The sequence below is a fragment of the Gobius niger genome (genome assembly GCF_951799975.1).
Source record: "Gobius niger genome assembly, chromosome: 12".
Lineage (NCBI taxonomy): Eukaryota > Metazoa > Chordata > Actinopteri > Gobiiformes > Gobiidae > Gobius > Gobius niger.
In genome coordinates, this window is record NC_136863.1 from 2,084,007 (window position 1) to 2,099,225 (window position 15,219).

At 40.5% G+C, this 15,219-nt stretch overlaps 2 protein-coding genes across 2 annotated transcripts in view; both read left to right on the forward strand.

The window, feature by feature from the left end:
* LOC306971976 (synaptic vesicular amine transporter-like) overlaps positions 1-642 on the forward strand; it is a gene marked incomplete at both ends in the record, with an annotated part of 20,415 nt that extends 19,773 nt beyond the window's left edge. Inside the window, one exon of the mRNA XM_079568419.1 lies at positions 571-642. Coding sequence (XP_079424545.1) covers positions 571-642 — 72 coding nt within the window. The remainder of the gene's footprint in view (positions 1-570) is intronic.
* A 2,383-nt stretch (positions 643-3,025) lies between these two features.
* Positions 3,026-15,219, forward strand: part of LOC306971977 (cytosolic phospholipase A2 delta-like) — a gene marked incomplete at both ends in the record, with an annotated part of 28,129 nt that continues 15,935 nt past the window's right edge. Inside the window, 7 exons of the mRNA XM_079568420.1 lie at positions 3,026-3,048; positions 3,117-3,147; positions 6,347-6,419; positions 7,879-8,015; positions 8,075-8,206; positions 10,475-10,515; positions 10,627-10,669. Coding sequence (XP_079424546.1) covers positions 3,026-3,048; positions 3,117-3,147; positions 6,347-6,419; positions 7,879-8,015; positions 8,075-8,206; positions 10,475-10,515; positions 10,627-10,669 — 480 coding nt within the window. The remainder of the gene's footprint in view (positions 3,049-3,116; positions 3,148-6,346; positions 6,420-7,878; positions 8,016-8,074; positions 8,207-10,474; positions 10,516-10,626; positions 10,670-15,219) is intronic.

The following is a 15,219-nucleotide window of genomic DNA, read 5'->3' on the forward strand; positions in this document are numbered from 1 at the left end:
AACTGCGAACTGTAAATATATTTTAAAAATATATATTTATTGTATTTAATGAAAGTGCATCAACATAAACTGCAAAGGCCAAACCCTTTCTCTGACTGAAAAGTCTCTGTGAAACAAAGATTATTAAACATCTTTGTGTAAAGTGTTTTTATTGTTTGAATTCCTACATGATACTTGTTTAAGTAAGTTTAAGAAAATATAAAGTATTTTACTGTAGGTAACTATGTTATGTAAACGTATGTAATACTGCAATACTATTATTACCATTCAGTAATTTTCCCACGGATGTTTGCGTTTTCCATGTTCCATATTCATCAGTTCCACAGTTGATTCTAACAGGACACGTGTAACAGGTCCGTGTTCTGCTTAAAACAAACTCAGCGTGACGTAAAACATCAGCCTCACGTCAGTGACTGTTGTGAAACAGATCATGCTTAAACACATACGTGTAACATGTTGAGCCCAAAGGCTCTTCATGTAAATGTTATTAGTTAAACTCTCTCTGTAGCAGCAGCTCCGGCTCTTTCCCTGTTTCTCTGATCTGTTTTAAACACGACCGCGTGGCCTGAGTCTGCGCGCGACACTTCAGCGCAAAACCCGGACCGGATCAATGAAAACACGGACTCGGAAAACCCGGATTAACGGAACCGATTTGGTAAAGACGCTCGTTTTATCCATCGGTGATTGGCGCTGCATCACAAAAGGCCAAAAGGGGCGGGGCCTGGCAGGGCGGGGCGGGGCCTGACAGGGCGGGGGTGCTGATGGCGGGGTGGGGGCGTGGCTTGACGGGGGCGGGGCCTGGTGGGGAAACACTGCTGTTCATATGGACTTTCTCAAAACTCAAAAGAACATAAATAAATAGTAATAAAAACAAGGTCTTGGCACCGACAATGGAAACATAAAAACTTTCATAATAAAAGTAAAGGTTTGGTCTTCGGCTGATCCTGAGGCTTTACACGGTTCGTCGTGTGAGAAATGTTTTATTTTTTGGTCAGATATTCTGCTGTTCTCTGAACATTATTTGGGCTGTTTGATCATCTACAAGGTCAGTGAGTTTAATGACTTTTGATTCCAAGAACAGTTTTTTCTCATGGATCTTTGAAAACCTCAGTGAACTTTGTAATTGTTTCTCAGCACAATGGCTTAGAAATGAGAACAGCGACGTGAGGACAAAGATCCCTGACAATCAGCTTTGTTGGTCTTAGCTTTCAAATGAGGCGTTACACTGGCCTGGAGGCTCCAGTCAAGAAGCTTTTGGATTTGGGTAAAGCCGAACTGGAGAAAACGCACATAGTTAAAGTGGGGGTGAAGAGATTAAAGCATAGGCTTTATATCAGGGGGAGGCAAGTGGTCTTGGCTGAGGCCGAATTTCTTTATTGTAAACAGACCGAGACTGATGATTATCAGCCCAAAGTAAAGCACTGGAAACATGACCGTCTTAAATTCAATGGCTTGAATTAAAGTTCTTCTATGTTGAATTTCAGTCGGTTTGAAGTAAGACACAAATGCTAAAGCGCCGACGAGAATAAAACACACTTAAAATCACACAAATAATTGTTTTTCACTTGAAATGACACAAAATTATCTGAATTAAGAGAATAACGACGACTAAAGGTTTTATCTCATCAGAACAAATCTACCCAAACCTTAGATTTAATCTGTTCATTCAAGTAGATTTATGCCATTTCTTCCTTAAAACAATTATTCTTTTTCCAGAATAATCGTTTTAAGGAACCATATATTGTGTTGTACATAATATATGACTTAACTGCATTGACAGTATTTCTACATTTTTTCCCTCCCGTTTAACTCTAATATTGTTAAAAGTATTCTCTGATTTATAATATATAACACATTTCACAATATCATCTTGAGGGCCAGAGGTGCTGTGCTGAAGGGCCGGATTTGGCCCTCGGGCCTGACGTTGCCTACCCCTGCCTAATAGAATGTTGTCACGTGACCCAGTCAGAGCCGGTTTTTCCTACAGGCAAACTATGCAAGGTGCGTAGGGCCCCGCAGCCACAAGGCCCCGCAGCCACAAGGGCCCCACATCTCAGTCAAACTACGCTGTTGTTTCGCTGATTAATCATCTCGTTATTACGGGGCCATTTTGTCTCAAAGATGAGTTGAATCCACACGGTTACTTACAGTAACTCTGGTTCTCTGAATGTGCACAGTCTAAAACGAATTGGGCGACTCACTAGTTCTCAAAGGTCAGACAGAAATAATAATTTGCCATTTACCATTTTAAAAAGCTGGGAAATAGACTAGTAGTCGTCCTAAATCTCAGTCTCACAGTGGTTTAGTGCAGTGGTTCTCAACCTTTTGGCGCTGCAACCCCCATTTTAACAGCTAAAGGGGTTTGTGACCCCCACTCGGGTCACACCGTGAGAAATAGATATAGTAGACTTCATAATTCTTAAAAAACAAAGAAAAAAAACAAAAGGCTAAAATGAAATTCATCAAACTACGAACAAATAATGGCACTCTGGTAAAATAGCAAACACATTCTACAATAAAATAGTCCCAGCCCCCAGGCTGAGAACCACTGGTTTAGTGTTGAGTGGTTCTCACACAGGGAGCGGGGTCTGAGTTGAGGAGGAACCGTTGTTTTACTTAGGGCCCCAGATGGGCCAGCACCGGCTCTGGACCCAGCTGCCGTTTTGTGGTGATGTCATCGCTCTAAGTCTGGGAAATAATTGGCGTCTCAACAATGTAACTGTAACTGTCCTGATTTTGGGGGCGGGCGCTCAGAAGCTCTTGGTCCGGCTCCTCCTTTTGAGCAAATACAAAATAATATAAAAAACAAAAGCCAAACAGGGAATTACATTACATTAAGTGCTCGTCCCCGTGAGCGTCCACCAGGGGGAGACAGAGACTCTCCACATGCAGCAGAAACATGTGGGTGTTTCTGGTCCCGCACGCCCCTCGCGCTCCTCTTCCCCCCCCCCTTTACCTCAGTGTGAGGCTCAGTGTGAGGCTCAGTCTGAGGCTCAGTCTGATCCTGCTGTTGTTTTGCAGAGACATGGCGTCCCAGCTCTTCCCCCGGTAAGACCCAGACTTTACTATTACTGTTTAAATCTGAATATGTGACTTATCGAATGTCTTTATTCCAGGGGTCCGCCTCTGAGGTCACCGCCCTTTAAGGTCAGCACATACTAACATGTATTATGTAAATCTCTGTTTAGTTTGTGTGATTCTCCAGAGTTCTGTATCAGTGTCACAGGCAGCAGAGGGATTACTGTAGATTACTCACATAAATATGAGAAGGAAATCTGTTGCATTGAAGGTTTTATATATATAGTATTTTAACCTCTTAACTCCCGCCTGAACCGAAAGGATCTTTTTCCTCAAATCATCAGATTTTTTTTTTTCATCATTTTTTCGTTGGGTATTCAACTCATTTTTGTAACTTTATTTGTCATTTCTCGTAATTTTTTTGTCCATTTTTTGTAATTTTTTGTCAAATTTATATCTCATTTTTGTCACATTTTTTGTTACAATTGTCATATTTTTCTAAAAAAAATTAGTCACATTTTTGTATTTTTATGTAATTTTTTGTCACATTTTTGTCATTGTTTGGTCATTTTTTTATCAATTTTTTTTTGTCTTTTTTATTTGGTCATTTTTTTGTAATTTTTTTGCCAAATTTTAATCACATTTTTGTAAAAAAAAAAAAAAAGTCATTTTTTTGTCATTTTTTCGTCAATTTTTTTGTAAATTTTTTTTAAGCACATTTCTGTCATTTTTTGTCACTTTTGTCACATTTTTGTCAATTTCTTGTGACATTTATGTGACATTTTTGCCACTTTTTCATAAATTTTTAATCACTTTTTTGTCAATGTTTTCTCACTTTTTTGTCACATTTCCATCATTGTTTTCGTCTCAGTTTTGTCGCTATTTTCACAGCTTTTTTCCAGAAGCTTTTGGATTGGGGTAAAGCCAAACTGTAGAAAATGTGCTCGGTTCAGGTGGGAGTTAAGGGGTTAAAGAGCTGCAGATGTGGAGATGCTTTGGCTCACTGAATATTTAAACATGTTGTGTAGATCAGGGATTATCTGGGAGTTTCCAGGTGAAAGTTTGTTTGTTAAAGCTGCAGTATCTGACTTTTTGCTGTTGTAAAGTACATTTGTTTCCACCTCCACAGAGTGTGTAGTAAACCTCGCTGTGTGGTCTCCATCCACTTTTTTATTGGGCAACAGAAGCAGAATCTACATGAATCACTTTGTCACCGCCCGAAGCTGCACAGGCTTGAGACGTGTGGCAAGGCGACGCATGCATGTAAAAAAAATGAACAATTCGAACATGCAGGGGGGATTGTGAGAGCTAGAAACGAGTAAATTACCTAATTACTAAACAATCTGCTGTGAAGAAGTCAGTCGAGCTAGTTTGTGCAGGAAAAATCCGGTACCTCAGCTTTAAAAGAATTTGCCCAAAGCCTAAAACATGTAGATTTCACTGCAATGTCTCCCCTTAAAGGAACAGGCCGGTGTTTCTCCAGACTGAGATATGTTCTTACCTTAGACGAGTTCTTTAGGACCTGTCTGGTCTTCAGTCACGTAAACACAGCGCAGACGGCGTTAGCATTTAGCCTCTCCCTCTCTCCTCTATAGCTCCAAAACAGGTCAAGATAGAAGCTACCAAGCTCTTCCACGTTTTCCCTATTTAAATATGGTAATTTGGCATCCGCACAGTAAAGTGAAGATATTACTGCACGGATTTCTAGCTACTCCTGGTATTATTACGCCTTACAATATAGTCCCTCCTTTTATCCGCTTAGAAAATCCACATTGTTTAAATGTGTGTAATTATACTTTGTAGTGGAACACTTCACGTAACCATATTTAAATAGGGGAAACGTGGAAGAGCTTGGTAGCTTCTATCTTGACCTGTTTTGGAGCTATAGAGGAGAGAGGGAGAGGCTAAATGCTAACGCCGTCTGCGCTGTGTTTACGTGACTGAAGATCAGACAGGTCCTAAAGAACTCGTCACAGCTCAGGTAAGAACATATCTCAGTGTGGAAAAACGGTGGCCTGTTCCTTTAACTGCTAGTTTACATTGCGTAACCAAAGCAATAATGCCCGAGAGGCAACTTCTACATCTATAAAAGAAAACATCACGTTCGAGGCCTGGTAGGACAAAGCCTGAGCTTACGTTTAGCAACGACAGGGGCGGACTGGGACTGAAAAACAGCCCTGGACTCTGACCAGCCCGGCCCAAATGAGTGTAAATGTGCCCTTACCACCCGCCTTCACGGAGCGCATTTTCTCCAGTTCGGCTTTACCCAAATCTAAAAGCTTCTCGACCGGAGAGCAACAGCATAACGCCTCATTTGAAAGCTGAGACCTACAAAAGTGATGGAAGCTTTTTGTCAAGTCGCCGCTTTTTTTGTGATATTTTTGTTGTTTTTTCATTGCTTTTTTGTGGATTTTTGTTGTGTTTTTGTCACATTTTTCCTATAATTTTTTGTTGCTTTTTTCGTTGCTTTGTTGTCGTGTTTTTGTTGACTTTTCATCACATTTTTTGTCACTTTTTTTTGTTGCTTTTCCGGCACATTTTTGTTTTGTTTTCTTTTCCTCTTTTTCTCGCTATTTTGATGCTTTTCTTTTTAGCTTTTAGATTTGGGTAAAGCTCGGTTGAGGCGGGACCGGTCCGGCCTCTCAATTTTCTCCTCTTATCCCCCGCCTTAACCGAGCTTTACCTAAATCTAAAAGCTTACAAGAAAAGCATCAAAATAGCGACGAGGATGAAAACAGAAAATGTGCCGGAAAAGCAACAAAAAACATGACAAAAAAGCAACGATAAAAAGCTATGAAAAACCAACAAAAAATTCACAAAAACACAACAAAAGTGTGACGAAAACACAACTACAAAGCAACAAAAAAACACAGAGTGAAAAAAAAAAACATGACAAAAACACAACAAAGCAATGAAGAAAAGCAATGAAAAACCAACAAAATAGCCATAATAACATGACAAAAACACAACACAGTGACGAATACACAACAAATACACACAAAAAACCCCCACAAAAAACATGACAAAAATGTGACAAAAATGCAGCGACGTGACAAAAAGTTTCAATCACTTTTGTAGGTCTTAGCTTTCAAATCAGGCATTACGCTGTTGCTCTTTGGTCAAGAAGTGTCGCATTGACGCTAATTTGGGCCAGGCTGGTCAGAGTCCAGGGCCGTTTTCCAGTCCCAGTCCGCCCCTGAGTTTAGGTGAACGAGTCCGTCTTCTTCATGGGTTCTTCTTCATGGGTTTAGGTGAACGAGTCCGTCTTCTTCATGGGTTCTTCTTCATGGGTTTAGGTGAACGAGTCCGTCTTCTTCATGGGTTTCAGGTGGAGTCTGTGACGTACTGCACCCTGAACGTGACCGTCCTCCGAGCCACGACTCACACCGACGGAGACTACTGTGAGTTCATTGTTGTCACTGATCTGCCACAGATTAACCTGAAAAAGTAGAAGATCTTTGAAGATTTATACAGCTCCTTTCACAGACATATAGTCACAAAGCGCTTTACATGAGACAATTGTACATTCACTCCAAACTGGGTGGTGTAAACTACGTTTGTAGCTTCAGTTTCCCCTGGGAGAGACTGTCAGAAGCGCTTTCGCGACTACACACGTCTGCGCCAACGGACCCTCTGACACCACCATACATTAGGTGTGTTTGAGATGAGCGAGGCGGACGCAGTTTTACAGCGACTGCAGACTCTCGGTGCAGGTTAGATTTCTGTTCTTGCTCCAGAGGCTCTGATGTCACGGGCACGTGGGGCTCGGAAAGATCTGAGACCCCGACGAGAGCAGCCGACTGGATCAGCCGCTGCATCTCTCCAGAGGAACTGCAGCGGCTCCACGGCCCAGTGCATGATGGGAAAACACCCACCTGTCCTCACGCTCAGGTGATTGGACACGAGTCTGTGTGATCAGAAACATGCTCCGCCCCTTCCTCTCTCCTCTTTAGATCTGAACAAATAAACTATGACTGAAACTATGCTCATGTTTGATGCTTTTCAGAACAAACTATGATTTAAAAGGACGTGTTTTATCTCACAAACTTGAACAAACAAACGAATGGGAAAGTTTCCTCTGATGAAGAATGATGTCTCTGGAGTAAAGGAAACAGAGCAGGAGGTGAAGGACTTTTATTTAGGATCAACTTTAAATGAACGCGATATCTGAACGAGACGCTGCTGATCTGAGGCTCTCGTTGTTCTGCATGTGGAGGGTCGGATTGGCTTCAGACTTTTTTTCTCCGCCCCCCGTTGCGCCGGCTACTCTCGCCAATCATCCAGGCGAGACACAACGGCATCTTAAACACACCTAATCACTCACACACATCATTCATCCTGGCCTATTGTGCATGTTTTTAGTGGTAGGGGAAACCGGAGTACCTGGAAGAAACCTACGCAGACACGGGGAGAACATGCAAACTCCACACAGAAAGGCCCCGTGCAGGTGGGAATCAAACCCGGACCTTCTAGCTGTGAAGCGAGAGCGCTAACCGCTGCGCCACCGTGCCGCCCTGACCAGATTACTGACTACTTCTTGGTTTTGAAAGTAACTAGATGATGCTCCACTGTTGAGTGCAAATGGAGATGCAAACCTTTGTAAATCAAACACTTACAAGTGATATGACGAGTGAAACAGAAGCTTCCCAAAGAGACTTCCAGATATAAAGACACTTCAGAACTGCGAGTGGGTTGAGGTTTAGAAGCGTTTCCGTTTCTTTTCTCTCCCGATTGTAAGTTTCCTTTAACACATTTCCTGGTGGACATGAAGGGATGTGGTTTAGCGCCCCCTGTTGGCAGCAAAGTCTCGTCTACAGCCGGTTTAGCCCTGCTTCACCTCTGAGTCCGGTCTTTCCTCAGGGTCAAAGTCGGACTTGTACGTGACTCTGACGTTACCGACGGCAGCCGCCACGACTCGCAGAACCAAGACCATCAACAACAGCAACCGCCCGACGTGGAACGAAGGCTTCAGCTTCAGGGTCCCCACCCAGACCAAGGTGAGGTGTTCAGTTTATTCAGACACACGCGGATCTGAACTCTGCTCCGTCTCCTGCAGAACGTCCTGGAGATCAGTCTGTTTGATGAGGACCTGCTCTCCAGAGACGACCTGGTCTCCACCGTCCTGCTGGACCTGGGGACTCTGGACATGGACTCCAGACTCAGCAAAGTCTTCAGCCTGAGCCCCGAGGTCAGACCTTCCCTCAGTCACATGACCCTCGGTCACATGACCCTCAGTCACATGTCCCTCAGTCACATGACCCTCAGTCACATGTCCCTCAGTCACATGTCCCTCAGTCACATGTCCCTCAGTCACATGTCCCTCAGTCACATGACCCCAACAAGGAAATTACAAAAACTCAACAAAAAAATGACAAAATCTCAACAAAAATGTGACAAAATTTCAGCAAAAAAGGGACAAAAATCCAACAAAAAAATTACAAAAATTCAACAAAAATGTGACAAAAATTCAACAAAAATGTGACAAAAACTCAACAAAAATGTGAACAAATTTCAACAAAAATGTGACAAAAATTCAACCAAAAAGTGACAAAAACTCAATCAAAAAGTGACAAACAGAGTGCCTGTTTTAAAGTCCTTACATTGGCTCCCTGTCCGTAGCCGCATTGACTTTAAAATACTCCTATTTGTTTTTAAATGCCTTCATGGCCTTGCACCTTCGTACCTGTCCCACCTTATTCAGCCTCACACTCCGGCTCGCAGCCTCAGGTCGGGAGACCAATCTTTGTTAGTCGTCCCAAGGTCTCAAAGGAAACTGAGAGGCGATCGTGCCTTTTCAGTTGCAGGCCCGTCATTATGGAATGCACTGCCCTCGCACCTTAGACAGGCCGAGTCACTTTCTGTTTTTAAGTCGGCTCTTAAAACTTATCTGTTTACTGTTGCTTTTAGTTAAGAATCTTTTGTATTTTATCTTTTTGCCTGTATTCCTTGTACTCTTTTTACATATGTGCTCTTAATTTTTACTGTGACCTTTTGCTGTTGTGTTCTGCACTTTGGTCAACGATGTTGTTTTTAAAGTGCATTATGAATAAAGTTGGATTGGATTGGATTGGAAAAATTCAACAAAAAAATTACAAAAACTCAACCAAAAAGTGACACAAATTCAACAAAGATGTGACAAAAATTCAACAAAAATGTGATACAAACTCGACAAAAAATGACAAAATTTCGACAAAAAAATGACAAAATTTCGACAAAAAAATGACAAAAACTCAACCAAAAAGTGACAAAAATTCAACAAAAAAATAAATAAAAATCAACAAAAAAATTATAAAAAATCTACAAAATGTGACAAAAATTCAACAAAAATGTGACAAAAATGTGACAAGAATTCAACAAAAAAAAGACAAAATTTCAACAAAAAAATGACAAAAACTCAACAAAAATGTGACAAAATTTCAACAAAAAAATGACAAAATTTCAACAAAAAAATGACAAAATTTCAACAAAAAAATGACAAAATTTCAACAAAAAAATGACAAAAACTCAACCAAAAAGTGACACAAATTCAACAAAGATGTGACAAAAATGTGACAAAATTTCAACAAAAAAATTACAAAAATTCAACAAAATGTGTCAAAAACTCCCTCAGTCACATGACCCTCAGTCACATGTCCCTCAGTCACATGTCCCTCAGTCACATGTCCCTCAGTCACATGTCCCTCAGTCACATGACCCTCGGTCACATGTCCCTCAGTCACATGACCCTCGGTCACATGTCCCTCAGTCACATGACCCTCAGTCACATGACCCTCAGTCACATGTCCTTCAGTCACATGACCCTCAGTCACATGTCCCTCAGTCACATGTCCCTCAGTCACATGTCCCTCAGTCACATGTCCCTCGGTCACATGTCCCTCAGTCACATGTCCCTCAGTCACATGTCCCTCAGTCACATGTCCCTCAGTCACATGACCCTCAGTCACATGACCCTCAGTCACATGACCCTCAGTCACATGACCCTCAGTCACATGACCCTCAGTCACATGACCCTCAGTCACATGTCCCTCAGTCACATGTCCCTCAGTCACATGACCCTCAGTCACATGACCCTCAGTCACATGACCCTCAGTCACATGACCCTCAGTCACATGTCCACAGATCATTTCTCTAAAAGTCTTGAGAATCGTCCAGATGTTCTTGGCTGTTGGGTTCTTCTCTGTCAGCAGTGGTTTTCCCCTCTCTCTCTGGAGGCCAGTTTTGCTCCGTGTCTTATAGTTATGGACTTAGACTGAGCCCATGAAGCTGCAGATCTTCACACGTCCTGCTGGGTTCTCTGGTGACCTCCTGATGAGTCGTCGTTGCCTCTTGGACTCATTTCGTGGAGTTTCTTATGAGATTTTGTAGCCTTCTTTATTTGTCGAAATGGTCTAAACGTGATATTTTCTTGAGTCAACACACTTGGAGGTAACACTGTGTCTGGATGTTTGTGTTTCAGTCTGAGGACGTTCTGGAGATGGAGTTCGAGCTGAGCAGCAGGTGAGAAGAGCCGCTCAAAAGTCTGACTCTCTGTGTAAAAGTCTGGATCTTCTGAAGAGGAAGGACTCGTATTGTCTGGGGTTCCTCATGTTCCTGTTTGTCTCGTTGCAGTGAAGACCAGAGTCTGGAGTATCCGTCCAACGGGATCCTGCTGGTGAGTGAGAGAAAACCAGGTTCAACCATTGGTCCCTGAAAGCAGCACCTCCTCGATCAGCTCGTGTTCACACCGTGCAGAGGCTGGTGGTGATGAAACAGATGTGTTAGTAAAACATCACTTACATGTTTCTTGGGCTTGTGTCGTCAGGGGAACAAAAACAGTTTTCATCAGCGGTGAAATATGTCTAAAGGAGGAACATGATCCTCACTTTCATCCCGTCTCATCGATTATTGAATTCTGTTTTCACTTGTTTGAACAAGACGACTCTGAACAGACTTCAGATTGTTCAGAAACGCTGCTGTCAGACTTTCGGCACGTGCAGTCGTGCAGAAGAACATCGTGTCTCCGTCAGCTTCCACATGAACTCTCAGGGCGTTGTCGGGTCAGGCACCCTTCGGTCTTCAGGCCAAGGTCTCCTGATCAACTTAAAGAGGGGGTATTCTGCTTTCTTCAGTCCCATAGCCTCAGTCTATATCACACTACAATGATGACAAACCTTCTGTTGGTCTGTAAATGCAGTAAATTAGAATAACTGCCTTGTATAAAATGTCTCTCTCAAAATGGCTGTAGTGAATGTCTTGAAATAGGCCTCTGTCTCTTTAAGAACCTCTGAGCCTTTAGACACGCCCCCTCCACACGCTGTCTGTGGCATCAGTGGGGAGGGGGTTCTGCTGATAAGCAGTGGTTGGTTACTCGGCTGGTGACGAAAGCTCGGAGGCGTCTCCAGGAGGTGGGGGCGTTCCTAGGAGGACTCAGGCAAACCTATCCCTAAAATGGCCGCCATCAGAGTTTTTACAGATTACTCAGAAATACGTGAATGTGCCAAGGCAACACTTCAGCCATGTTTTTAATGAGGGAATGACATAATAACATGATGGAAAGCTTGAAAAAGTCCATTTTGCAGAATAAAACCTGCAGAGATGCATCGTTTCACCGCCAGATTCCACATTCTCCGCTCTGTCCCTCCCCGACAAAAACACGTATCAAGTCTTTCCAGCCCCCACTGTTTTAGAACCTGGTGTTTCCGTCTGTAACAAACTTCTATGGCCGGATTTTCCCTCAGGCAGGAGGGACAGGGGGGAGTTTCACAAACTTGTGAGAGTGAAAGAGAAGCGGTCGAGCTTCAAAGCTTCTCCTCTGTGACTCTTTATTCATTTATCAGGAATTTTAAATCACAAACTCATTGCTTTGTGCTTCTCACTTCCAGACCAGAGCGGACTGAGAGTAAAATGTATTTATTTAAAAGGGACTATGTACAAATATAACATAAGATAACATAACATAAGATAACATAAGATAACATAAGATAACATAAGATAACATAAGATAACATAAGATAACATAAGATAACATAAGATAACATAAGATAACATAAGATAACATAAGATAACATAAGATAACATAACATAAGATAACATAAGATAACATAAGATAACATAACATAACATAAGATAACATAAGATAACATAACATAAGATAACATAAGATAAGATAACATAAGATAACATAAGATAAGATAACATAAGATAACATAAGATAACATAAGATAAGATAACATAAGATAACATAAGATAACATAAGATAACATAAGATAAGATAACATAAGATAACATAAGATAACATAAGATAAGATAACATAAGATAACATAAGATAAGATAACATAAGATAACATAAGATAACATAAGATAACATAAGATAAGATAACATAAGATAACATAAGATAACATAAGATAACATAACATAAGATAACATAAGATAACATAAGATAACATAACATAACATAAGATAACATAAGATAACATAAGATAACATAACATAACATAAGATAACATAAGATAAGATAACATAAGATAACATAAGATAACATAAGATAAGATAACATAAGATAACATAAGATAACATAAGATAACATAAGATAACATAACATAAGATAACATAAGATAACATAACATAAGATAACATAAGATAACATAAGATAACATAAGATAACATAACATAAGATAACATAAGATAACATAAGATAACATAAGATAACATAACATAACATAAGATAACATAAGATAACATAACATAAGATAACATAAGATAAGATAACATAAGATAAGATAACATAAGATAAAATAAGATAAGATAACATAAGATAACATAAGATAACATAAGATAACATAAGATAACATAAGATAACATAAGATAACATAACATAAGATAACATAAGATAACATAACATAACATAAGATAACATAAGATAACATAACATAAGATAACATAAGATAACATAAGATAACATAACATAAGATAACATAAGATAACATAAGATAACATAACATAACATAAGATAACATAAGATAACATAACATAAGATAACATAAGATAACATAACATAACATAAGATAACATAAGATAACATAACATAAGATAACATAAGATAACATAAGATAACATAAGATAACATAAGATAACATAACATAAGATAACATAAGATAACATAAGATAACATAACATAACATAAGATAACATAAGATAACATAACATAACATAAGATAACATAACATAACATAAGATAACATAAGATAACATAACATAAGATAACATAACATAACATAAGATAACATAAGATAACATAACATAAGATAACATAACATAACATAACATAAGATAACATAAGATAACATAACATAAGATAACATAAGATAACATAAGATAACATAACATAAGATAACATAAGATAACATAAGATAACATAACATAACATAAGATAACATAAGATAAGATAACATAAGATAACATAAGATAACATAAGATAACATAAGATAACATAACATAAGATAACATAAGATAACATAAGATAACATAAGATAACATAACATAAGATAACATAACATAACACAAGATAACATAAGATAACATAACATAAGATAACATAAGATAACATAAGATAACATAACATAAGATAACATAAGATAACATAAGATAACATAAGATAAGATAACATAAGATAACATAAGATAACATAAGATAACATAAGATAACATAACATAACATAAGATAAGATAAGATAAGATAAGATAAGATAAGATAAGATAAGATAAGATAAGATAAGATAAGATAAGATAAGATAGTAAATAGTGGTTTCTTTTGTACAATGACTAGCAAGGACTTTGTGGGGAGTACAAACAGTAAATAATAAGAAAACTGACGATAACAAAATGTTGACAAAGTGACTCAGGTAAAGTGATTTAAATACAGGGATTATTGTGTGTATTCTGCATTATTGCACACGTTACTTTACTGTCTTGTTGTTCAGTGTGAGAGCAGTGGGGATGAAGGACCTGAGGGTGTCTCAGTCTTGTCCATGACGGAGCTGAGCTTGGCTAACACCCTCCTGTCCCCCCGGGGCCCAGCACACGGCAGGAGAGCAGAGGCTTCCACACAGTCACTTCTTGTTCAGGGCGTTGGTCCAGTTTATTGTTGAGGTGAACACCCAGGTACTTGAAACTGTCCACCTCCTCAGTGTCCTCCCCCTGGGAAAGGGAACGGACAACCCAGAACAGAAAACAAGACGAGCTGGACTCTGTGGACTCTTTGAAAAGCAATAGAAGACTTTGGGCCAGATCTTGTGACTGGCGCAGTCCGTGCGCAGCTCAAAACACAACGTGGTCCACGCGCGATCTTGCAGGTGGCGCAGGGTTTGTGCTAAAGGCTGCGCCGCACGGGAGAGGGCGTTATTTAAGAAAAAGAGGCGACTGAGGCTGGTTCATTACAAGCAGCACTTCTGTGGCACCTTCACATTATGTTCCTCTTTACATCCCACTGCCTTGTCTTCTTCCTTAGAATCGACGCCAAATTGAAAACAAAAGTGAAATTACCTTGAAAAGTCTGTTTAGGCGTCGGTTACGCACGGGTTTACTTTGATACTGTAGATCAACACACACACCCTAAACCACACGTGCCTCAAGTGCCACAACACCAGGTCTGATCTGAGTTTTAAGGAGACGTTTCCATCGTGTGTCAGTCTTTACCTCCTGATGATGCTCCTTGTGCAGCCACAGCTCAGTCCAAAAGAAAGAAGCGCATTTCACAGGGCACAGAGCAACTTTTTTTTTTCCAATTCAGCCGCTCCTGAATCCTGCAGCTGTAGCGCAAATGTTCCAATAGCTACAGTTTTCTTGTAACTGCTGCATAACTCTGTAACTCCGATATGACAGTTTCTGATCAGTTAAATCCTGTACATTTCGTAACTTTGCGCATTCGAACGGTGTCCAGCGCGAGGCCTCTCTGTCCCGCCCGCTCAGCTTGGATCTGCAGCAGCGGAGGGACACTTTTATTTCTTTAATCTACGCGTGTACAAGAGAACCCCCCCTCGCAAACCACCGCCTTCCGCAGGTCTGGGGAAAGCATGGGGAGGGGGCGGCACCACAACATCACAATGGAGTCTGTCCCCCTCCTGTCCTGCCCACTTTTTGCTCCAGGTCTGACACTGAAGATTGCAAGGAGCTCCACCGTCTGCGCAGTCGTCTGCTCTACAGCCTGCGCCATGAACCACAAG